This window comes from Drosophila hydei, unplaced genomic scaffold, assembly GCF_003285905.1.
Source record: "Drosophila hydei strain 15085-1641.00,03,60 unplaced genomic scaffold, DhydRS2 tig00000149-arrow-pilon, whole genome shotgun sequence".
Taxonomy (NCBI): Eukaryota; Metazoa; Arthropoda; class Insecta; order Diptera; family Drosophilidae; genus Drosophila; species Drosophila hydei.
This window is the reverse complement of record NW_022045678.1, coordinates 4,325,284-4,349,568: the sequence shown is the minus strand read 5'-3', so window position 1 is coordinate 4,349,568 and position 24,285 is coordinate 4,325,284. Positions and strand designations below refer to the sequence as shown.

Below are 24,285 nucleotides of genomic sequence, written 5' to 3'. Positions count from 1 at the left end.
GTAAAAATAAAAATATATCATATATAAGTATATTAATAAGTGCAATCCACTTAAAGAGTTCTTAATTTAACATTTTAAGTATTTCTTGAACGAGTGCAAGTTGACCGCACAAACGGGAACCTTGATAAATGGAATACACAATGCAGCGCTGTCAAATATACGTGGCAGGTGGCAACTCTAGTCCACAACTCTGACACATTAACAAGAGGCAGAAGAAGCAGCAAGTTTTTTACAATCTCGCCGCAGTGTATTTAATTTTGATTAGCTGTAGTAGGATATTATTAAACGCAAAACTCTGTCAATCTAAAGATGCCCCTCAAATTGGACATCAAGCGTCGTCTAACGTCGCGCTCGGACCGTGTCAAGTGCGTTGATCTGCATCCGGCCGAGCCATGGATGTTGTGTGCCCTATACAATGGCCACGTACACATCATGAATTACGAGAACCAACAATTGGTCAAAGATTTCGAGGTGTGCGATGTGCCAGTGCGCTCCGCTCGATTCGTGGCCCGCAAGAATTGGATAATAACCGGATCGGATGATATGCAAATACGTGTCTTCAACTACAACACGCTGGAGAAGGTTCATTCCTATGAGGCGCATTCGGATTATCTGCGGTGCATCGCCGTGCACCCCACACAGCCCTTGGTGTTGACCAGTAGCGGTATGTTCAACAGTTATCAAGAATAACATGTCTGACTCAAAAAAGATAATATTCCCTAGTCTCGTATTTTCAAAATAATAAACAAACAATGGCATGACCTCCATTTCGTAAGGTGTAATTCGCATGAAGATTTGATATAGCTAGCAGATATATAACTATAGTGGACTCCACTATTATCTAGTATACACATCTAACATTACATGATAAATATCTTTAACTAATTGTCCACGTATGTTCGACAATCTCATAATTGATTTCATCATCTTGTTGCAGATGATATGCTTATCAAATTATGGAACTGGGAGAAGTTGTGGGCCTGCCAACGTGTCTTTGAGGGTCACACGCACTATGTCATGCAGATTGTCTTTAATCCTAAGGATAATAACACTTTTGCCTCAGCATCCTTGGATCGTACTGTTAAGGTGTGGCAACTCGGCTCAAATTTTGCCAACTTTACGCTAGAGGGTCACGAAAAAGGCGTCAATTGTGTGGACTATTATCATGGCGGAGACAAGCCGTATTTGATTTCTGGCGCCGATGATCGATTGGTCAAAATCTGGGACTATCAAAACAAGACCTGCGTCCAAACACTCGAGGGACATGCACAAAATATTTCGGCCGTCTGTTTTCATCCCGAGTTGCCAATCGTGCTGACGGGCTCTGAAGACGGCACCGTTAGGATTTGGCATTCAGGTACCTACCGCCTAGAGACCTGTCTAAACTATGGCTTTGAACGCGTGTGGACCATTGCCAGCATGCGTGGCACCAATAATGTGGCCCTGGGCTATGATGAAGGCTCCATCATTATTAAGGTCGGCCGTGAAGAGCCAGCCATGTCCATGGATGTGGTAGGCGGTAAAATCATATGGGCCAAACATTCCGAAATGCAACAGGTTAAGTGTAGCATTGCTTAGAGATTTAATATAAACTAATTTATGACAATTTGTAGGTCAATCTTAAAACAATTGCGGATGGCACCGAGATTAAAGACGGCGAACGTCTGCCTGTCGCTGTCAAAGATATGGGCGCCTGCGAGATCTATCCGCAGACCATAGCACACAATCCCAACGGGCGTTTTGTGGTCGTCTGTGGTGATGGCGAATATATCATATATACATCAATGGCATTGCGAAACAAGGCATTTGGGTCGGCTCAGGAATTCATTTGGGCGCTGGAGAGCAATGAGTACGCGATTCGTGAGAACAATGGTACTGTGCGTCTGTTCCGCAACTTCAAGGAGCGCAAAAGCTTCACACCTGAATACGGCGCCGAAAGCATCTATGGTGGCTACTACTTTGGTGTGAAGACCTCATCAGGTCTGGCCTTCTACGATTGGGAGTCACTACAATTGGTGCGACGCATTGAGGTGCAGCCACGTAACGTATTCTGGAATGATAGTGGCACTCTCGTTTGTCTGGCAACCGATGACTCCTACTTTATATTGGCCGTGGATACTACACAAATTGCCAATGCGCTGGAGACAAAAGAGGGACTAGAGGATGATGGCGTAGAAAGTGCTTTCAATGTGCTCGGTAAGCCAACAATTATGGGTCTTATATAGTTTGCTTTTGATCAGCTTTTACTTTGCTTAAACTGTTAAACACAATTCGAATTTTTCGTTTTATTTTCCAGGCGAAGTATCTGAATCGGTCAAAACCGGTCTCTGGGTAGGCGATTGCTTCATTTACACTAATTCCGTGAATCGCATCAACTACTATGTAGGCGGAGAGATTGTAACCATCTCGCATTTGGATCGCACCATGTACTTGCTGGGCTATGTGCCCAAGGACAATCGTTTGTATTTGGGCGATAAGGAACTCAATGTGATCAGCTTCTGTCTTCAGTTGTCTGTGTTGGAATACCAGACGGCAGTGATGCGTCGCGATTTTGAACGTGCTGATCTTGTATTGCCCACCATACCAAAGGAGCATCGTACACGAGTAGCCCACTTCCTGGAGAAGCAAGGCTTCAAGGAGCAGGCACTACAGGTCTCCACCGATCCGGACCACAAGTTTGATTTGGCTCTGCAAATTGGCGAACTAGATATTGCATTGAAATTGGCGCGCGAGGCAGAAAACTCACAGAAGTGGTCGCAGCTAGCAGATGTTGCGTCACGCAGAAACAATATGGCCTTGGTGAAGGAGTGCATGCAGAAGGCCAATGATTTTAGTGGACTGCTTCTGCTCTCTACTGCCTCGGGCGATGCGAAAATGCTGGAGGAGGTGGGTGCAACTAGCTCTGCACAAGGTCGCCATAATATTGCATTCCTTTCCGCCTTTCTCCGTTCCGATGTGGAACGTTGCCTGGAGATTCTCATTGAGACAAATCGCCTGCCCGAAGCGGCGTTCTTCGCGCGTACCTACTTGCCCAGCCAAATGTCGCGTGTTGTGGAACTTTGGCGCGAGGAGCTAGGCAAGGTTAACGAAAAGGCCGGCCAGTCGCTGGCCGATCCCACGCAGTATACAAATCTCTTTCCGGGCCTGGGTGATGCACTGCGCGTGGAGCAATATCTGGTTGAGGAGCGAGCACGAAAAGCACCAGCCCGTCTAGCTGGACAGCTGCCATTAAATAGCGAGCGAAATCCACTTGACGAGCTGAATGCGGCCGAGCAACAAAGTGGCGCTTTTCAAGTGGAAAAGGAGAAACCGGCGTTTGTCCCGTCGGCCTTGCCAGCAACAGCAGCCAGTACAAAAGTTGCCACTGTTCCAACCGCTGTTGCCGCCACTGATGATGATGATGAAGATGATGATGATGATTTGGAACTGGAGATTGATGGCATTACGTTGGATGATAATATAGATACGACAGATGTTAATCTGGATGATGATTTTCTGAGCGACGATTAGGTGCGAAAGCTATTCAAAGCACCCGCTGTATTTGATAATATGCATTAGAAATATCGAAAATTCTTTTGTTGATTCACTAAAACGCGCTCCAAATATTGCGGAATCAATTACTAAAAATTCCACATAAATCAACACAACCCACACACATACACAATTACAAACATAGAACGCTGGCATTCGCTTTTGATTTGATAGAATGAATGTTTAACGTGCATTAATTATACAAATTAAAAGAAAATATATATATATATATGTATAATGTACAACAATTATGTAGCAACCACTTGCAATAATAAAAAAGAAAAATTTAAAAATATGGATTGGCGCGCTTCTTCTTCTTATCGTTTGACATTCCGAATTTGGACACAACAGCGTTGCCACAGGGCAAGCTGTCAAATTAAATAAATACGGCAACACAGAAGCATCACAAATACATATATACGCAGATATCGTGTGTGCGTCTGGATTTTGCTGTATTTTTTATTTAAGAATGAATTATTAATACAGAATTAATAAATTATTATTAAATAAAAAACAGCACAAACCCGTCAACCAACCGTAAGTACTGGCGCATCTAGAATAGACAATTGCTGCCGCCAGTTTCGGTCGAATTTAGATAGAACTTATTGATTTTTTCCAAGCAACGTTGCATTTATTTGCAGATACACCAAGTCTATAATTACGTTAAATATGGAACCAAAAAGCTATCATGCCCACGAACACCACCACCAGCAGCAGCAGCATCCGCATCAGCATCAGCATCAGCACCAGCACCAGCAGCATTTGTATGAACAGCAAATGCATCTGCAACACCTCCACCAGCATCAGCATCTACAACAGGAGCAACAGCAGCAGCCGATGCCCATGCAAGCAGGTTTTGCACCGCGTCGTCAATATGACAACATGGGCAATTCGCCTGCTGCCATTGCGGCTGCCTGTTTGTCCAACGGCGCTGCTGGCGGTGGCAACAATTCGATGTCCAAGCCGGCAACAATGCAACAGCGTCCAAAAATGAAAAAGGAGAAACAGCTGCAGGCGCTGCATCAGCAACAGCAACATCTGTCGGAGCTGAGCGGCACAGGCAGCACCGGTATGCTGCCTTCTGATGAGACGCTGAAGTTTGTCAATGACACGGATGCCAACGGGCTTGCCATGAAAACGCCCGTTAGCATCCTGCAGGAATTGCTAAGCCGGCGCGGCATCACGCCGGGCTATGAACTGGTCCAGATCGAGGGGGCTATACATGAGCCAACGTTTCGGTTTCGGGTCTCGTTCAAGGACAAGGACACACCTTTCACGGCAATGGGCGCTGGACGCTCCAAAAAGGAGGCCAAACATGCAGCCGCTCGTGCTCTAATTGATAAGCTCATCGGCGTACAGCTCGAGACACAGGGCAATTCAGCAGCCGCAGCAGCAGCAGCTGTTGGTTGCTCTATGGCGGGCAGTGGGGGCGATGGCAATGCCAATCTCACTGGCAGTGGCGAGTAATTATTTGTTTGCAAAATTTGTCAATTTAAATAGCTTTTAATATGCAATTTTTGTTGGTCTTTCTTTTCATCCCTTTTTGTTTTTCTATTATTTTTTCTTCTTCTCTTTGCTCTTCTAACAGCGGCGGCGACAAGATCGTGGGTAATCCCATTGGCTGGCTGCAGGAGATGTGCATGCAGCGTCGCTGGCCGCCGCCATCGTACGAAACGGAAACAGAGGTTGGCCTGCCGCACGAGCGACTATTCACAATCGCTTGCACCATATTGAACTATCATGAGGTTGGCAAGGGCAAAAGCAAGAAGATAGCGAAGCGTTTGGCCGCCCACAAGATGTGGACTCGCCTGCAGGAGACGCCCATCGATGCGGCCAAAATCAATGACAGCCTCTGCAGCGAACTGGAGGGCGATGTGAGTAACTTATCGCTTGTAAATGCACCAGTGCAGCTGCCGGTAGAACAGTCGATCAATGCAAAGAAAACACGGTTTTACGAGCGCATCTCTCCAGCTTTAAATATAACTGATATTTAGAGATGTTTAGTGCTAGCCGCTTGTGCCTTTTCCACATTTCCTGCTCAACTGGCTAACTACATTTTCTGTCTTCCATTTGACAATTCTAAATCAGTTTACTAAGTTGTCAAGGCTTTAATTTTTCTGTTTGTTTGCCTTTTGTTTTATTTTTGTTTTATCTTTGTAAACTGTTGTTTGTTTGTTTAACTGAATTTGAAATTTTCGACATAACTAAGAGCAACTACTAATTTGACCAGTATACATTAATTTAAGCAGCTTGTATTCCAACATAAGTGTGACTTTATTTGTAAAATGCTTGTAAATTTTATTTAGTTGTATACAGTAATTGATTGTGCATAGATGACTGTATATTGTTATAAGTTTTGAATTCTTGTTTGTTCAGTAAAATTATAATAATTTTGTATTTTCAATTTTGAATGTATATATTGTTTCATCTCAAGTTAGCTTTTGAATTTGCATATTTTTGGCATGCGCTTTTATTTGAATATTATAAACAAACTATTTGTTAATAAGCCCAGTCGTCTTTGTAGTTTTGTGTCTGTACATTTAATATGATTTTTTTCTCATCTAGACACCTTTGTGGTATATTTCAAGTCACGTTCTTATCTAGAAACTCTTGTGATATATTTCAAGTCACCATTGGCGAGAGTTTGTGCATATTAAATGGAAATGTTGCGCTCTTATTTACAGCCCCGCATTAACGATCATTATTATGGTGATTTGAAAGATATCACTGTGCCAACACTGACCACGCTACACAGTAATAAAGTGTCCCAGTTCCATAAGACATTGAAAAATGCGACGGGCAAAAAACTGCTTAAATTACAGGTAAATCAAAGAGCTGCTCAGATCCTGTACAGTCTGTTGTCGCGCTTAGTACAGGCTAATTCGATGAAAACCGAAATACTAAATGCATTTATATTTATTATCATAATTGTTTGTGTTTATTTTTGTTGTTTTTGTTTGCTCTTGTGCTTGCAGAAGACTTGCCTGAAGAGCTCAAAGATTGACTACATCAAGCTGCTTTCAGATATTGCTGCCGAGAATCAATTCGAGGTCACATACGTGGATATTGAGGAGAGGACTTTTAGCAGCCAGTTTCAGTGCCTGGTGCAGTTGTCCACATTGCCAGTCGGCGTCTGCCATGGCACTGGGTCAACGGCGTCGGAGGCACAGCGACATGCAGCTCAGAATGCCTTGGAATATCTTAAGATTATGACCAAAAAGTAGGCAACAATAACTGAAATAGCAAAATCTGAACGCACATAACGACGAACGATAGTATGACGATGATGATGATGAAAATTGCATATGTCCTTAGCCCCAGACCCCGCCCCTATTTTCTGTTTACCATGGTTTAAAGCAACAACAACACTCAACATTCAACATTGTATTTAATATTTATTATTATTATTGTTTTGAGCTTAGTTCCGATGTGAGTTTATAGCTAATCTGTACTATTCGCAAATCGTAGATATTAAATACCTTGATACGAATGCACAAGCAACCAATTCTTGTTGATTTACATCCAGATATTGAGTGCGCTGAACCGAAGACCTAACCTTAAGAACAATAAAGTAATTATCATATTCGCAACAGTTTTTCAGGGAATGTTAAAGATGTACCCACTGGCTTACCTACCAATAATGTTGCGACCTAATTCTAAACGATCAATGACTAATTGATTAATAAATATTTATTAGACATTTATATAAATTCAGAACTAATTGTGAAATGTTATTTTACGGATATTTAAAGTATAATTAATTTAACAACTATTGTACAAATTAAAACAAAATGTAAGGATTCGATTCCCATTGAGGACTGTAATGAGAATCTAAAATTGTAATAAAAAATTATTTAATAAAAATAACGGCGTCTGTTGAAATGTGCAAGTTCTAGAGAGACCCCCTCAATTGTTGAATTGAAGCCAAGTTGATCGAATAATAAATAATAACAGCTCTCATTTTATATGAAATAGAAAGTTATTGGATTTATTTATAGTATGCGATACTTAAGTTAAACTATGAACTAATTGGCTTTATATGTATATTATTTACATAGTTGCTGCTGCTGCCGTAGCCGTAGCTGACAAATTTAACACTATCTATTTCTTCTTACGGTCCTGCGTGCACTTGGGACAAAACCATTTGCCCTTTGGTTTCGTGGTAAGACCGACACAGGCAAAGTGGAACCACTCGATGGGGCACTAAAAATGTCCAAAATACACAAAATTCAAAAAAACGAAAGTTACATTGAATTGAATAATGGTTAACTTACATCTGGATTGTCGCAGCCAATCATCTCGCCATAAGACACTTGGTGGCACAAGCAATATGTTGGTTCGTTTGGATCCACAGGCATATCCATGACGTCGCTGGGATGAGTTGCGGCGGTGTGACAAGATTCCTTTTCCGAGTCATCAACATCCACTGCTTTCTGTTTGTTGTTGACAAATGGAAACGAATGTTAGCAAGTCTTGCGAATAAGTTGGCCTTGTAAGTGGTCATGCAAGGAGGTGAAATGTAAATGAAGGATGCAAAACTAAACTATATTCAACTGAAAATACGTTCATAAATAAATACACTTTATAGGAATATTGGACGGGGCATGAGTGCAAATACAATATCGCAATCCAGCGTCCTTTTACTACTGTGTAGTTATCCAGGCAAAATAACAAATAAAACAAAGTCAATAGTTTTGAGGAAGGAGTAACAAACGTAAGGAGACAAATGTGCATAATGTTGATGAAGGATGATTTACCTTTTGTGCTGCCCCCTTGCGGGTTTCTTTTTCTTGATTTACCTTGGACTTTTTCTTTTTGCTACCTTGACCAGCGCTGCTGCTAGCATTTAGATTAGCCCCACTGCCACTGTTCGATTGATTGCCACGTCCAGTTTCCTCATCCGAGGATGCAGGCCTTTTCTTTTTACCCGTCGCCTTACCATCTTTTGTCTTTTTACGACCAGCCTCTGCAAATGGTACATTAACTAAATAATTATAAAGCACTTTTAGCTGGATTACATACTTTTGGCTACCGCTTCTTCGGACTTGGCGCGTGTTGAGGAGGCCTTCTCTTGAATTTCACCCTCGAAGCGGGCCAGGTCGTTGTCAAGTCTTCGGATTTGTTTGTCCACCAGCTCATAGGTTTGTATAGCCAGCTGCACTTTATCATCGCTGTATTCCTTGGCCTTGCCAAATAGCGCCTTAATGTCCTCCAAGCGCTCCTTGCGCTCCTCCTCACTCATTGCACCATTCTCGACAGATAGCTTGCGCATAAAATCTTTCGCATGGCTATCAATGCTCTTCATAGCTGTTTGCGCCCGATCGTCCAATTTTCTCATCAGCTTAAAGTTCCGTTCTAGTTCCGTGGGCAACGATTCCAAGCCTGGTAATAACCATAGTTTAAATCTGTGATACTGCACTCTTATGCTTTTTTTTACATACCGTCTAAATAATTTTCTAAGTATATAGCTGAAGACATTTTTTAGGTCTCTAGTATGAAAATTGTATTGTTTTTGCGTAGGTTACAGTTTACTAACAAACATCAAGCGTCTATTTATGACGAGCCATCAGCTGGTTTGCTACAATGTATGATTAGACTTTTATCGATAGTACCTTTTTATTGTTGTACAATCGAAAACTATCGCAATTTCCTTATAATTCTTTAGATTCACTTGTTGGCATAATTTGGGTCCATACTATAAGATTGATTCATATAATTTTAGGTATTCAAGGTGAACAAAATATTATTTGAATTCACATAAGTTCATTTAAAAAAAAGCAACTAATTTTAAAATAGGTATAGTAATTGGCCTAAATATGTATAGTAGTGGGCAAAAAATTGAAAATAATTGATTTTTAAAATATTTTTAAAAAATTAAAGAAGGAAGGCCCCCGTCAAACTAATTTTGTACCATTCCTGGTACATTTGTACAACATATGTGTACCAACCAAGAATGTAGCCATCGATAACACTTCGTATCGTCTATTAAACGTTATACAGCACTGGTAAGACAGCTGCTTTTTTGCACTGGTCAACATTGTAGTCAGCGCTGCCGAGAAAAGATACAAAATGCAAAAGAAAAACATTAAATTAGGATAAATTAAACGCAGAAAATGTGCTGTCGTGCTCTAATGTATTGAAGAAAAAGTTAGCTTTAGCCCGCGGCACCATGTACAAGAAATTGCGCAAAATGTTGCCTGTGATGCGTCCAGTGCACTGGCTCGTCCTTTCCTGCATCGCAGTTATCACCTGTTATTGGTTGCTGGAGATTCGATTGGACCGTGGTTCGTTGCACAACTGCTTTTTACCAAATTAAGCTAAAACACATTTATTTACACACAGCTTTTAAGCCATTGTCAAAACTCACGGGCAATGGTGGCAAGCATACTGAGCTCTCAACTCTCGCTCACACTCTTCCCACATTTGATCATTTTGATTATGAGGACCAATTGGTGGTGCTATACAATCGTGTGCCAAAGACTGGGTCAACCAGTTTCGTGAACATAGCCTACGATCTGTGCAAACAGAACAGATATCATGTCTTGCACATTAATGTGACTGCAAATATGCATGTCCTATCGTTGCCAAATCAGGTGCGTCTCCCTGTTGCCACTATGGATAGCAGGACAACAGTTTAATTGCTTTATTATTTGATTAGATATCCTTTGTGCGAAATGTAACCAAATGGCACGAAATGAAGCCGGCTCTCTATCACGGACACATGGCATTTCTGGATTTCTCCAAGTATATTTTCATTTTCATTTTTCTCTTTTTCCTCCTATATAATATATATTTTTCAGATTTCAAATTGCACACAAACCAATTTATATAAACCTGGTGCGAAAGCCACTCGACAGACTGGTATCCTATTACTATTTTCTACGCTATGGCGACAATTATCGTCCGAATCTTGTACGAAAGAAGGCAGGCAATAAAATTGTGAGTTATAAAATGTATGTTCGTACTTTAGTTTATACAAGAATATGAATTTGTTAATGCAGACGTTCGATGAATGTGTGGTTCAGAAACAACCAGACTGTGATCCCAGAAATATGTGGCTACAAATACCATTCTTTTGTGGGCACGCTGCTGAGTGCTGGGAACCTGGCAGCGATTGGGCCTTGAAACAGGCCAAACGCAATTTGGTCAACGAATATTTTCTAGTTGGTGTCACGGAGCAAATGTACGAATTTGTGGATCTACTTGAGAGATCACTACCTCGGTAAGTTCGAATCCCTTGCCGTTAATAAACATCTACTCTAAATCAATTTCGTTTGTCGCAGAATCTTCCAAGGTTTTCGTGAGCACTATCAAAATTCAAATAAATCTCATTTACGTGTGACATCATCGAAGTTACCGCCCAATGAATCTACTATACAGACCATACAGAGGTCAAAGATTTGGCAAATGGAAAACGAATTATATGAGTTTGCACTTGAACAGTTTGAATTTACTAAGAAGAAGCTCATGCAGCCCGATAATAAGCATCTGCAGCAGTTTATGTATGAAAAAGTACGACCAAAATGATTGTATTGGAAATTCAGGGGTAGCAAGGGCAAACACCGAATTAAACAGGATAAGTTACTGCCAAAGGAAAGGCTTTAGTTTTGGAGGTTTAAACAGTTTTGTTCTGGTTATGTTTTTTATTTTAAATATGTATATAGCTTTTCTAGATCTGATCTGTACTTAAAAGCAAACCAATTCGTGAAAGACACTAAGACTTTTTAGCATTGAATATCATTGACATATTGATTGTTCTCTTGTATTACCACGTATATAGTTAGTGTAAGTCAGTCATACCATTAACACTCGATAACGCTTTCTTAGAGTTACGTAAGCAATATTTAGCAACAATTGTAACAACTTTTTAAAGCACAATATTATTCGTCTAGTAAATTGTACTCTATTGATATATATATATATGTGTAAGTATTGACAATACCAGATCTTGAACGAAACTACCAATTAGATATTTAGAGATAATATAATGTGTAAGCTTAATGACATTAATGGACTCTCGAAATGTATATCAGCTCTTAGCACTTGTAACTGAGAAACTCATCAAGTCAAATACATGTAAATTCATGTTATCCATATCAATTTTTTATAACATTTATCTCCATCAACAACTGTCTGAAAGTGATTAGCGGCATGCAACTGGTAAATTGATTACACCTGTCGATTGACCATCAGATTTAGATATACATACAAATGTGCGAATATTTGCATTCTCATGCAAATATTTTTTTTCTCGAATTTCGAACTTTGTTTAAGTCAATTTTCCTTAAATTGCAAAGCCGCTTCACTCGATCGGCAACAGCCGGTGCGAAATTCCATTGAACTTTATAAGCTGACGTAGCACGAATAATAGCATTGGCTGAACTGACTAGAAGACTGTCTGTCAGTACGACTGACGCTAAGGAGGTGCGGAACAGAAATCGAAATTGAAATCGAATTATATTTCGGGCACATAAGCGCAATACTTAATTAATTGATTGAGCTTGAGCGCACGGGCAATGAGTTTGCATTATCGTCAGTTGTACAATTGAACGTCGACACGCAAAGTTGTCGCTGAATCGTTAGACTTGGGCTCGTGTTTTTGTATTTTACTTTTAAGCAGTTAATTATGAAGTAGTGGTAAACATTAAAACTTAAAGCAGTCAATGCAAAGTGCGAATGCTTATATTTCGAGCCACTGGCAGCAGTTGTGTGTAATTTATATTATTGTTATATATACTATATACATATACATTGTATGCATTGTATATATATAGCTTCAGCTAATACTGGTTATGTGTCAGCACAGTTACACATGTACATACATACAGTCCGCACTGGGATTGTGATTCGTTCAAAAGTTCAACTTTACTTAAGACTAATGATTACACTGAGCTAAAATAATATCATACATATAACAGTTCTTAAACGCTTGTATTGTATAACAATTTAAAAAAGCCTGCTAAACTATGCATGACTGTGTGCATGTGTATGTTGTGTGTGTGCTTGAAATTAACCTTAACCCTGGCGCAGTATTCTTTGCATTTCTCCATGGTATATCAGCAACAACAAAGCGCTTAAAAATTTCAAAGTAACCAACTGTATAACAGCTAACGAAGCATGCACTTTCCAACTTGCTGACACTCGCCATAATTAATCTCGTTGTGAGCTAGTTGCTTATGTGTTTGTATGTATATGTGTGTATGTATATATTTTATACACATACTTCTTAACTAGCGCTCGGCATATGTAGCTCGTTACACATATGGGGGTATAAAACTGTTGAATGAGCAGCCTTATATTTTCAGTGCTTAAATGTGTTAAGACAGAGCTAGATCAGAGTTAAAGCTGAGTAAGTCTGAGGTACCAAATTGAAGAACATCAGAAAGTAATACGTAGTTAAAGGATATCAAACTTCAATATTTGGAATAAACTCGCGTACGTCTAAATAATTTAGGTGAGTTTCTCATTTTGAAATACTGTTATTGTTATTACGGTTATCTGAGTCGTTGATGCGTGCGCTTTTGATTCATTATGTTTTGATTTCGTTACACTTTTCGCGCCTTACTTTAATTTTTGTATTTGTTTTGTGCTGACCCTTTGCCTAACGAAGAGCGCAAATGCAAATACAAGAGTGTGAGCGAGAGAACAAAAAATGCAGTTCTTCCAACACGCTTCACAGCACTGAAAAAAAAACTATGCTCGCTGTTCCTTTTGCATTTGCATTCGAAGCGGTTTTTATTGTTGTTATTGGCGGTGGAGACTGTCAGAAGGGTCATTGCAATTGTGTCGTGTGCTAAAATAAAACTAAACGAAAGAATCGTACAATGTGCATAAAAAGTTCAACAAACGTTTGGCATTGACACATATCCAGTTCAACAGTGTGGAGCGGTTCCTGTTCAAGTGCAACGGCAAATGCATTCATTGCTGTATTTGCTGTGTGTTGAAATCAACGTGAAAACTATTTATTTATATTAAAATCCAAGCAATATGGCAACGGCTACCAGCTGCCTGCCTAGGACAACAGTTGCCGGCGGTGCTTCGGTTGCCGTCGCCTCTGATGAAGCTTCTATTGATTTAGGTGAGACATCTGAGCAACCACAGACATGTATTCATGAACGCTCGTGTGTTCATTTGTTCGCACACTTATTTTGTTTAACTTTTGTAATAGGTTTTTGGCACGTAAGGTTAAAGCACTTTTTAGGTTGGACTTGGGCCTGCCCTTGCCTCTGTACATAACTTAACGAATATAATTTTTTATTATATTTTATTTTCGCCAAGACTTCTGACCTCAGAGTTGCTTGACATCTATCTTAACGATCAGCGTGCGAGTTGATGGCCGTGGATTTTTCCCTCAAAACGTTCTTTTTTTTTACTGAATATAAAAAGGGGGAATTCTTTATTTATTTATTTTTTTTATTTATTATTTATTTATTTTATTTTATTCGTATTCAAGTTAAAATTTGCCCTTTTCTTAATTGTCATATACTAGAATATCGCATTTTTTATTTATGCTTAGTTGTTTCTTAAATGTTCTTGAGATAATCACTTCGAATAAAATAAAAATAGTTCATTCTTTTGTGTGCTACTTTTAGTCTGATTCGTATGGCAAAATTAATCAAAATTTCAACCTTAAACCAGTTCAATTCAGTTGTATTTACTAAATTCAGCATAGGCATATGTTTCAGTATATTTGTTGACAGCTATTTATAGGTCAGCATTGATAAGGAGTGCATAACCACACATGAATATTTAAAAACATCATCGAATAATAAACTCATTTGTGAACGCACAAATGAAACCGAGAGTCTGACACTCAACAACTACTGAATAGAAGAAGGTGTCACTCGCATAGGCGCCTCGCACGTGTTGGCGTCGATTAGTCAAAAAAAAAAAAGCTGCCGAAACAAGTTGTTCCATGCCCAATGGGTTGGGGTGTTGCTCGAAACGTGTTGGCCATACACAATGAGCAATGGAAATGTTGTCAAACAGGTGTAATTACTAGGTAATGGCTAATTGAGGTACACATATCACTAACATTGAACCGAAAGTACAATGCCTGAGGGTCACCCAGGCTTTTTCGCATTGTAAATGAGCGAAGTGCTTTAAACAGATGCTGCGGGAAAGACCATGCCCGTCATCAACAACTACAACGACAGCAAAGCCGCAATGAAAACCAGCTTTCGGTGGCATAATTTCCCAAATGCATTATTAGCCTCTCTTGCTTACATCTCTTAGTGCGCTCTCTGTGATCTTTGTCTCGTTTGCTCGCACGCACTTACTCACTGCCTTTCCCTTTCGCACTTGCTGGCACGTGAATGTCATGCTCAAGTTCAGCTTCAGTTTTGAATAGCGCCCCCTCCCTGCCCACACACACATACATGAACACACACAGACACACATTCTCTCTTCCTCTCTCTGTCAGTCTCATTCAGTTTCCAGTTTGTGATTCTTGGCTTGGTATAAAATCTTCGTAACGTGCTTTTGGCCGCAACAGTTTCGTCTGCTCTTTCGGCTCCGTTACACGCGTCGTCAGTCGCTTCGTCTTTTGCTTTATCCCCGATTGTATTGCAGCTCCAAAACTAGTTTTAAGTTTTTGGTCAAAGTTTGGTGTTGTGTTGTGTTGTGTGTACTATATAAATTATACGATTATTTGGTTCACAGGCCCATTAACTATTCATAACTATGTATATGCTGCACAGATTGTCGTTTGTTTATTTGTCTTTCTTGCAAAAAACACGAAACTTCTCGAAAACCCAATAATTTGCTATTGTTTTAGCAGGCCTATCTAATTATATGAGCACGCATATTTCCATTTAATCGGCTTGCAATTCATTCAAATAATTTCCAAGTCATCTAATTGCAGTTTCCCAACTGTAATTTTGCTTTAATCTGTAATTCCCATTGGCATTTAATTCTTTATATAGTAATGCGAATGCATTGAATATATAATTCGAGACGAGTCAGATCTCTCAAAGTTGAAATCATTCGAAATCTAGGCTTTATCATTGATCTGCGTAAAATCTGTAATTAAAAACTTGTTTCAATAGAAATTCAACTGGAAACCAATCAAGTAGAACGAGTTAAATTCGAGAATTCAGCTCAAGATCTTTGCTGCAAATATCTTCATGGCAACTGCATTCTAATGCCAATGTTAGCGAAACTGCGAGCTAAAGATATAAACAACGAACATAGTTATGCAGCATCCGTTATAAACTTTTCAATATTTGCATGCCGAAAGCGAATGTCAAGGTTAAGGTTAAAGTTAACAAAGACGAGACAACCGGAACGAACAATTTGGTCTGCATTGACTTTGATGCAATTTCAATGAACCGATTCGCAAGCCGGTTGTCTCTATATATAAAATAAGTTTATTAATAACTGCATAATCTGACATTTAGCGAATCTGACACAAAGCAAATAAGAGAATACGATATAAAGGCTAGCAAGAAAAGAAGATTAAACTTATTTTTCGCAAAGCTTAATAACAACAACAAAAACAATTGCAATAGCTACAAAATGAGTAAGTAATTATTAACATATATATATATATGTATAATTAATTTCTAATGGGGCCTTACATAAGCAAATAATTGAGATTAGCTATTCGAGCGTAGGGGACAGAAGCGCAGCTTCCATGTAAACACGCTTCGCGTAACGTGCATTTATTGTCATAATACTCATCTCTATACCTCTCTCTCTCTCTAGGAGTGCCCACCATGTTGTCAGAGATCGAAGCTCTGCCCTCGATCAAGCTGGGCGATTTTACGCTTCAGTTCGAACTGGGAGAAGCCACAGCTGCTGCCAAAGAAGTTGCTGCTCGTGAGCTGCGCGAATCCCCCGAACGTCAGAAACAGGCAACACAGGAGCTGAAGCGTTTGCTGGAGGGTAAGACTCTTTTTTAGAATATCAAATGAATGCTAAGATTGTAAATGACACTTCGCAAAATGTAACCCGATCTTGAGCTAGCGATCTCCAGTTCACAAAAAAACCCATGCACGCTCTACAAATAAATAATGACCATATTTAGAAATGTTGCTCAAGAAATCAATCGATCCGAAAATAGTTACACTTAATCGATATATTCGATGAATGTGTGAGTGGATGCTATAGCTTATAGTCCTCTATATAAAGTATGCACTTGAAAAACTTGTAATTATAGCTTTAAATATGTTAAAAATATAAATTTGTGTTGAATTTATAGAGGTGACTAGCAGTAATTTTAAAAATGTTAAAGATACACTTTTCTACGAACAGAGCATGTTGGAAAAGATATAGTAAGCATAGTAAACCCCTTGGAGTTAATAAGCTGATAGTTGATAAATCTTTGTTTTCCATATTTTCCCCAAATGTTTTCTAGACTTCGATTAAGTCAAACGACCCGTACTTAAAAAGTCAGTTAGTGGCATGTAGCTAATTATTAAGTAGACCTTAACTTATTTTTAAAAATTACGCTCGGGCCAAAGTCGATTTCCTCGTCTGGCCGAACGACCCCATCATTAGAGTAGCTCAGACGATAATCGGCCAAGTAAACCTAAAGCTAAGTATAAATATGCATTCTCTAACACTAAGTCTAGAGGTACATTGTCAATAGATATAAGTATAATGGTCGCTAATTTAGTTGGAAAGGTCAACGAGATCAACTTGGAATTGGTGTCATTAGCAAACAGCGGCTGGACTCTGTTCAGCAGCGCGCCAATTGAGATAGCTAATTTCTATTTATATTGTATCTCATTTGATGTATAGCTGAAACCGATCTGTACTGCCCCAAGGACAACGAGGAGTGGCTCATACGCTTCCTGCGGCCCTGCAAGTATTATCCAGAGAGCGCGCGCGACTTGGTGAGTTCTTTCATAATTTAATTTGACAAATTCCATAAAGCAGATTTCTTATAAATCATACAGATCAAGCGCTACTACTCCTTCAAAGTGAAGCACTCGGATGTGTATAACAATTTGAAGCCCACAAGGGAGGCCAACATCTTTAAGAACAATATACTCACCGTGTTTCCCAATCGCGATCAGTGCGGACGCCGCATCTTATTGCTTGAGCTGGGCAGTAAGTGTTGAGCCTTTGGGCAGTTTGATGCTATCTTTGTAAACGCTCTAAAATTATTTTCCATTTTCGCTACTTCAGAACGCTGGAAGCACAAGCAGGTCACACTCGATGAGGTCTTCAAGGGTGCCGTCATTTTTCTGGAGGCCGCCATGCTGGAGCCGGAGACACAGATCAATGGAGCCGTTGTCATTTTCGACATGGATGGCCTGAGTCTGCAGCAGACCTGGCAATTTACGCCGCCATTCGCCAAGCGAATTGTCGACTGGCTGCAGGACTCGGTGCCGCTGCGTATCAAAGCCATTCACATTGTGAATCAGCCTAAGATCTTCAATGTGGTCTTTGCGCTCTTCAAGCCCTTCCTGCGAGAGAAACTGCGCAGTCGCATTATTTTCCACGGCACCGATCGTGAGTCTCTGCACAAATACATGTCGCCAAAGTGCCTGCCCTCATGCTATGGCGGCATTCTGGAGCTGCCCCGCGTCGATGGCGATCAGTGGTATGAGCTGCTGCTCATGTGCGACGCAGAGTACGAAGCCATCAACTCGTATGGCTACAAGAAGAAGTGAGTGGGTCCAAGCCAACGGACAATGTGTACAGCAAGTGATATTCCCTCGTATACCCAAAACTCAATTAATATACATTAACCATAATATCTGTTATACGCTTGTCCAGTCAACGCACGCGACAACTGTGTCGTAGTGCTAGAGCCAATCAGTTTGCCTTAGTGTTAAGCGATCGATTCGATCATATCTGGCAGTAAGTGTTAATATTCCACAATACAATTAAATGGGGGTAAGCGTAATTATAGTCTGTTATTACTTACATATTTAATATAAAAGCATAAATATATACTAAAAGTTGAAATGAAACACGCAGTTCAATCTTCACAAAATTCACTTTATTTCTTAGAGTTTCTTCATTCGGGTAGTTTACAATTAAGTCGTTTGTATAAACAAATCACGTTTAAGTTCTTCGTTGGCTGGTTTATAAGTATAGATATAAGTGCTTTGAATGTTATCTAGATGCTTATACAAAGCAAATATTTCAAAATTAGCTACCTTTAATGTTATCGGCTTGGTCTTTGTAGTGGGAGATTATCTGTCACAAGCACATGTTATCTATAATAGCTCATTTAATTATGAATATAACAGATGTTGACTTGTAATGTCGGTTATATATATATATATATATATATATATATAGATGTATGGTCTATAAGCATACATAAAAACTTTGTATATCTTAGCCTAAAATCAATTTAGTTGTCGTAGACTCTGTGGTCAAGTCAATCGCTTCACTCACAAGGCACAATTTCTATGCACCACTTGTAGTACGGTTTCAGTTGTGGGACTGTTATACTGGAATAACTGTCATATAACTTAAGTTTCCTTAAGAGTAGCGAAACCTTTTTAATTAATCTCGAATTCTACTACAGAGTGTTCAATGTGTATTTGGTTTGTGCTGGGAGACTCTTCCACAATCAGCAACTTGGCTGGAATGTAGTGAATGCCCCTGGATAAGCCATAAAAATGAACGAGAGAGAAAAACGTAACAAAAACAAGCGTATTTATACTCTCCGTCTCCACTCATAGCTGATAATTGGTCTTTGGCGCCTTGGGCGAACTGCGTGATTGTCCGAACAGATGACGCGACATGGAGGAGGGTGAGCGCATGGCAGCATCCGCAATTTGCCCGTCACCGTCATCCGCGTCGACGACGTCAGCGGCTTTGCCCGTGCCACCGCCAGTGCAGCACTGGCGACGTTGCATCAGCCGGATGGGCTGTGTTAAATCGATGGTGTCGCCATGCTGGCGCTGCTCCGCTTCGGCTACACGCTCCATCGTTTTCCACTGTCGCAGCGCAAGGACAAAGGCGTCTGTAACATTTGTCGCCGTCTTCGAAGAGGTCTCAATGTGTGAGCTAATCCCATGCTCCGTGCACCACTGTTGCGCATCCTCGTACCCCACTTGTCTTCTCTCCGGCCGAATGTCATTCTGTGAATATGAAATGCATTACCATTACCATCTGTCAGCATTCATCTAATCGAGAGCTCACCTTGTTACCGACCACAATGAAGGGAAACCTGTCTGCCTTCACATCCGCGTAGTTGATAAACTCGTTGCGCCACAGCCGCAGTCCACGCAGGCTGTCCCGATCGTCCAGTGCGTAGCAGAGTAGGCACATATCGGAGCCGCGATAAAAGGGTGTGCGCAATGCCCGAAATCGTTCCTGTCCAGCCGTGTCCCATATCTAAGAGAACAGTTGACTTAAGTTCACAGCCCCAAGTTGTAGAGAAACATGGGCTTTATAAGTATAGAAGATAGCGATGATTGCGTCACACTAATGACTGCAGGCAGATCGCCAAAGCCCTGGCCCAGAGACAAAGCGGACTGATAATAATAGTGAGCTGATAACAAGCCCAAAAGCAAGTTCAGTCTAAAGACCTTATTGTAAGTAAACAAATGGAAATGAGACATCGGAAAGCGTGTTCCAATCGGGTGTATGCGCCCCGCACATACACTCAGCCCCGCATTGAGCTTTTACCTAAATATTCTATTCATATATATATACACATCTGGACTGTGAGATTACGCTCAGGCTCAACTTTGCCCTGTGATTCATAGCTAATTGCGAATTGGAGATTATAAGGATTCATTATTCAAAGCATTTTAGCAGTTACGTTTCAAATTATTTCAAATGTGGTTAGCAAGGATCCTCAGAAATACTGAGTGAATTAGCATATAATGATGTAAGCCTGTTCTTATCATCTATAAGGGAGTGAGCTGATTCGGTACATTTCAGAATTGCCAGGCCTCAAGGAAGTCAGATGAGCTGTGTGGCGGCTACTGCTACAAGGTAGTGAAGTACCTTCTGCAAATCTAAGGAGCAACAGTTCAACGAATTGACTCAAATCCCAAATCCTTGGAGCGACAACTATAACTAAGCAATGCGCATAGCAAGCTTAGCTTAACCAAAGAGGATTTATTGGACAACATTCAGGATACAATAGTTACCAAAAATACTAAGATAGATCAACTAAACAAACAGTTATTGAATATTAATAAAGGAATTTGAAAATAAAATAGTTTGTTCAAGTGAGAGAGGAAGCTGAGCTAAAGAACAAAGATTCTGAAATATAGAATCTGAAAACTGAAAATTTAGCTAACACTGTTTGACTTAAATAACTTGAAAATAAAATAAAATGCAAAGGATCTATAGCATCAAGCTGTATAGGAAATATAGGAAAATAAAATATCCTGGGGCGCACTCATTTGAGATATTCAGTGAATGGAGTCTGGCCGATTCAATAACAATAATCATAGTCGAATTATTGTTTTTAGAGCCATCTGAACGACGTTGATTCACTGTAAAACCGGAATCAGTCAATATGCCGAGCTTCAGTAAACTGACCTCAGCATTCTTCTTGGGTCTTGATAAGAGCTACTTATTGACGAACTTCAAACAACACGAGTTGTAAATTTATCTAAAGGACTTTAATACATAGTACATAATAGGAGATGAGCAGTAGAACGTTAAATTAAAATCATTTGGAGTTTATTCTGGAAATGCAGGCGATTCAATGGCCACAAATCTTATATGAAATTTTCAACGACTGATGAAGATCGGAGTTAGCTTGCGTTCGATGTATTGTGCTCTGGTAAGTAAATAAAATTTAAAATTTAATTCACAGCACATATACCCCACGATACCCCACATCGGAAGTAGCCAGCCAAAAACTAGGCATTGAATTAAGGTCATGGCAAATGGATTCACTTGAATCTGCTCAAATGATGATCAGACCAAAAACTACAAATTTTAATCAATATTTAAACATTGTTAAGTTGCATAAAAATAGTTGGAAGCAAGGAAGAACGGTACAGTCTGACGCTATCCTAGCTCGTAATACTCGTTCACGGTCTAAGCGCTGTCAGCTCCAAAATTTCTGAAGACATGTTTTTTGCTATTTTTCACGCCTTCGAGAGGCATTTATTATATTTATATATTATATATATATTATTTATATATTTATACAGATTTTGGATTATTAATAGATGTCAACAGTAATTTAGTTGTTAAATCTTGAGTTTCTAACTGTAAAGCTATAGAATTTACAGTCCCGACTTCCAATGTTTTCCCAGTCAGAAGATGTCAATACTTTCGTAACTAGCAAAAATGTGGAAATTTTCTTTACGCCACGCCCCAAAGGAGCTTAAATTATCTTTTTGGTGCATCGATAGAGGTCAATTGTAACTTACTAATTTATTTTATTAGAAGATAAGGGCGTATATATAATCTATATCTGTTTAACATATAACATAGTCAAATCTTTAGCACTTTATCTAAGAGCGATTCTCACATACCCGACTTAGTATTTTTCGATTTAATACGCTCCTAGTAAGCGCATAGGGTCAAATTTGATACCTTATCAAAAAAGAGTACCCACGAAGTTCCAAGACTGTAGCGCCCAAACGGTTTTCTGTTTTTGGCCAAAACGGATAAACGGACATTACACAAAACCAATATCCTTATTTCTTTTCGTGAAGGAGTATAAAGAAGCATATTCACTACGATAGTTCTTATATATTCTTAATCAGCTAGACAGGCTAGGTTATCATATTGCGTTCACAGACTATCGATAAAAATCGATGTTTATGCTTAAGGTAAGTTCTCGTCGTGCAATTGCGACTATAGAGCTCTGACTAAATTCCATCCGTAAATATATAATATGTTTATATGACTATATGTATGTCTATGATGGGTAAAGCTGATGCAAAGATCTCATAAAATAGTTATGCTTTGAAGGTACTCAAAATTAATTTTTGAACTAATTCTCAAAATAAACATTTATAAATAAAAATTATTTTTCCATATTAACAATTTTCACTTTCGAGTAACTACTGTACTTAATGGTTTATATTAGTATTAAATACTCTTATCTATTAACATTGATAACCATCTATAATATAAGTGCAATATGTAGCTATATTTTCATGCACAGTAAAGTTCGGCTTTGGGTATTCACTTTATCGGTACGAATCAGTGAAGGCCATTTGAGAGTCGACGAGTGCCGACTTCTTGTTTAATTCAAGCTCAACGAAGCGTTAATATAAAAAAAAAGCAAAAGGCTTTTGCTTTTCTGGGATTTTTATGAACAAAACAAAAAAGGTATGACTAATAAAGTTGTAAGTTTTAGTGATTTCGGCATTGAAAAAATGTCTGGAATTTATTGATTGGCGTAATTACTATTAACAATTCGAATTATTTAAATGACGCTTTGCCCCAGTTTGTTTACTCATTTAATTGCAGCTCCCTCCAGGCCATGCGTTGAATATTTATAAGCTATGCGAAAGTTGTCGGACTGTGAAAATGTGAATTCAAATGGGAGCCGACAGCATACAAATAAAAAAAGAGAAAAAACTGCATCAATAGCAGGCAAACAAGGGAATACCCCTGCTTTCCGACGGAAATGGGAAGAGCGAGACTGAGAACAAATAAAAAGACGTTCGCGTAGAATTTATATCAAGGGTTTGCTACACTACTTTACACTATATGCATATGCATACATATGTACATAGTACATACACACACACACACACACACACACACATACATATATATAAGTTACAAATATGACACAAAGTTGTCGCATTGTTTTTGTCGTTCATGCTGGACATTTTGGCTTGCTAAACGGTTGTACGTTAATTGAGCTTTGAATCAGTGTGTTTGTGTGTGTGTGTGAGTGGGGGCAGATAGAACAGATACGGAGACAGCTAGTACGCAGCTCAAGTGTCAGCGGAACTGTTAATGCAAAACAACGCAAAAAAGCAGAGAAAAAAACAGAACAATTTAAACTTGAACTCGAGTTGGAATCAAAACAAAAAAAGAATGGAAATGCGTTGAATTCGATTTAAACCTTGCAGCACTAAGCTCACGATATGTCAATATGTGAATCATCAAATTGTACCACCACTCCACCCACCTGTAGTGTGTACTTTTCACCGTCCACAGTGATGTCCTTATTCATGAACTCCACGCCAATCGTATGGAAATTGTTTTCCTCATACCGATTCGATACGAACCGTGTGAGCAGCGCAGACTTGCCCACACCTCCGTCGCCCAGTATGACGACCTTCAGTAGTTTGGATTTTTGCGGTGGGCGCATGTTTGTCATTTTGATAATTTCTTTTTTTTTTTATTATTACTTTATTGACTGTAGTTGACTGCCTCAATAATTATTAGATTGTTGTAAAAACTGCGCAGCTAACAATTTTATTTGTTTGTAATAGTCATGTGGCTCTTCTTTGTGTCATCAATCACGATATTCGCTGCATTTCAAGCAATTAAATGCAATTTTTAGAATACATAACAAACTAGCGTGCCTTTTGAAAAAGCTAAACAATTAACCGATCAAAAAATTGAACACTCAACGCACTCGCGCCGCTACGCGCCGCAACCTATTGGACCAACAGTAAGCTGTCAAATGACTTAATGGGCAGAAATGAACGTGTTCACGGAACTTGTGCGCTGTTAAAAATGTAAACAAATGTTAAATGTAAGTAAAAAACTAAGTCGGGTATGCGGTTCCAAGACGCTACGAATGTTAATTGAAGAGAACTACACTATTTAGATTTATTTGTATATTTACTATTTAGAGGATTTTTTTGTATATTTGTTGTTGTTCACTTAATGTCAAATTGT

General features: G+C 39.4%; 6 protein-coding genes across 11 annotated transcripts; 4 read left to right on the top strand and 2 right to left on the bottom strand.

Annotated features, from left to right (window-relative positions):
- Window positions 1-184: 184 nt before the first annotated feature.
- Window positions 185-3,673, top strand: LOC111592635 (coatomer subunit beta'). The gene is made up of 4 exons (XM_023304979.2): window positions 185-664; window positions 938-1,557; window positions 1,614-2,196; window positions 2,297-3,673. Exons 1-4 carry the CDS (start codon window positions 310-312, stop codon window positions 3,508-3,510), a joined length of 2,772 nt encoding a protein of 923 aa, XP_023160747.2. The 5' UTR covers window positions 185-309; the 3' UTR covers window positions 3,511-3,673.
- Window positions 3,674-3,926: 253 nt separating this feature from the next.
- LOC111592545 (RISC-loading complex subunit tarbp2) lies at window positions 3,927-7,032 on the top strand. 3 transcript variants are annotated; one of them, XM_023304828.2, is made up of 5 exons: window positions 3,927-4,068; window positions 4,173-4,994; window positions 5,120-5,405; window positions 6,216-6,353; window positions 6,507-7,032. In XM_023304828.2, exons 2-5 carry the CDS (start codon window positions 4,201-4,203, stop codon window positions 6,753-6,755), a joined length of 1,467 nt encoding a protein of 488 aa, XP_023160596.2. In that variant the 5' UTR covers window positions 3,927-4,068; window positions 4,173-4,200; the 3' UTR covers window positions 6,756-7,032. The 3 variants fall into 3 exon arrangements, with proteins under 3 accessions (XP_023160596.2, XP_023160597.2, XP_023160598.2); XM_023304829.2 differs by lacking the exon at window positions 6,216-6,353; XM_023304830.2 differs by lacking the exon at window positions 6,507-7,032 and having other exon boundaries at window positions 6,097-6,280.
- Window positions 7,033-7,522: 490 nt separating this feature from the next.
- Window positions 7,523-9,215, bottom strand: LOC111592615 (inhibitor of growth protein 5). 2 transcript variants are annotated; one of them, XM_023304950.2, is made up of 5 exons: window positions 8,973-9,215; window positions 8,554-8,913; window positions 8,331-8,497; window positions 7,806-7,964; window positions 7,523-7,734 (listed from the first exon to the last, which is right to left on the bottom strand). In XM_023304950.2, exons 1-5 carry the CDS (start codon window positions 9,007-9,009, stop codon window positions 7,633-7,635), a joined length of 825 nt encoding a protein of 274 aa, XP_023160718.1. In that variant the 5' UTR covers window positions 9,010-9,215; the 3' UTR covers window positions 7,523-7,632. The 2 variants fall into 2 exon arrangements, with proteins under 2 accessions (XP_023160718.1, XP_023160717.1); XM_023304949.2 differs by having other exon boundaries at window positions 7,524-7,734; window positions 8,289-8,497; window positions 8,973-9,213.
- Window positions 9,216-9,525: 310 nt separating this feature from the next.
- On the top strand, window positions 9,526-11,140 carry LOC111592609 (heparin sulfate O-sulfotransferase). The gene is made up of 6 exons (XM_023304940.2): window positions 9,526-9,815; window positions 9,874-10,124; window positions 10,190-10,275; window positions 10,332-10,470; window positions 10,533-10,753; window positions 10,815-11,140. Exons 1-6 carry the CDS (start codon window positions 9,701-9,703, stop codon window positions 11,056-11,058), a joined length of 1,056 nt encoding a protein of 351 aa, XP_023160708.2. The 5' UTR covers window positions 9,526-9,700; the 3' UTR covers window positions 11,059-11,140.
- A 1,696-nt stretch (window positions 11,141-12,836) lies between these two features.
- LOC111592546 (alpha-tocopherol transfer protein-like) lies at window positions 12,837-18,452 on the top strand. 3 transcript variants are annotated; one of them, XM_023304834.2, is made up of 6 exons: window positions 15,018-15,093; window positions 15,930-16,051; window positions 16,237-16,416; window positions 17,275-17,369; window positions 17,433-17,586; window positions 17,665-18,452. In XM_023304834.2, the coding sequence occupies exons 2-6, from the start codon at window positions 16,048-16,050 to the stop codon at window positions 18,150-18,152; spliced, it is 921 nt and encodes a 306-aa protein (XP_023160602.1). In that variant the 5' UTR covers window positions 15,018-15,093; window positions 15,930-16,047; the 3' UTR covers window positions 18,153-18,452. The 3 variants fall into 3 exon arrangements, with proteins under 3 accessions (XP_023160603.1, XP_023160600.1, XP_023160602.1); XM_023304835.2 differs by lacking the exons at window positions 15,018-15,093; window positions 15,930-16,051 and adding an exon at window positions 12,837-12,985; XM_023304832.2 differs by lacking the exons at window positions 15,018-15,093; window positions 15,930-16,051 and adding an exon at window positions 13,295-13,609.
- Window positions 18,453-18,475: 23 nt separating this feature from the next.
- On the bottom strand, window positions 18,476-24,066 carry LOC111592547 (ras-related protein Rab-9B). Its single transcript, XM_023304836.2, has 3 exons — window positions 23,567-24,066; window positions 19,642-19,836; window positions 18,476-19,580 (listed from the first exon to the last, which is right to left on the bottom strand). The coding sequence occupies exons 1-3, from the start codon at window positions 23,756-23,758 to the stop codon at window positions 19,173-19,175; spliced, it is 795 nt and encodes a 264-aa protein (XP_023160604.2). The 5' UTR covers window positions 23,759-24,066; the 3' UTR covers window positions 18,476-19,172.
- Window positions 24,067-24,285: the final 219 nt, after the last annotated feature.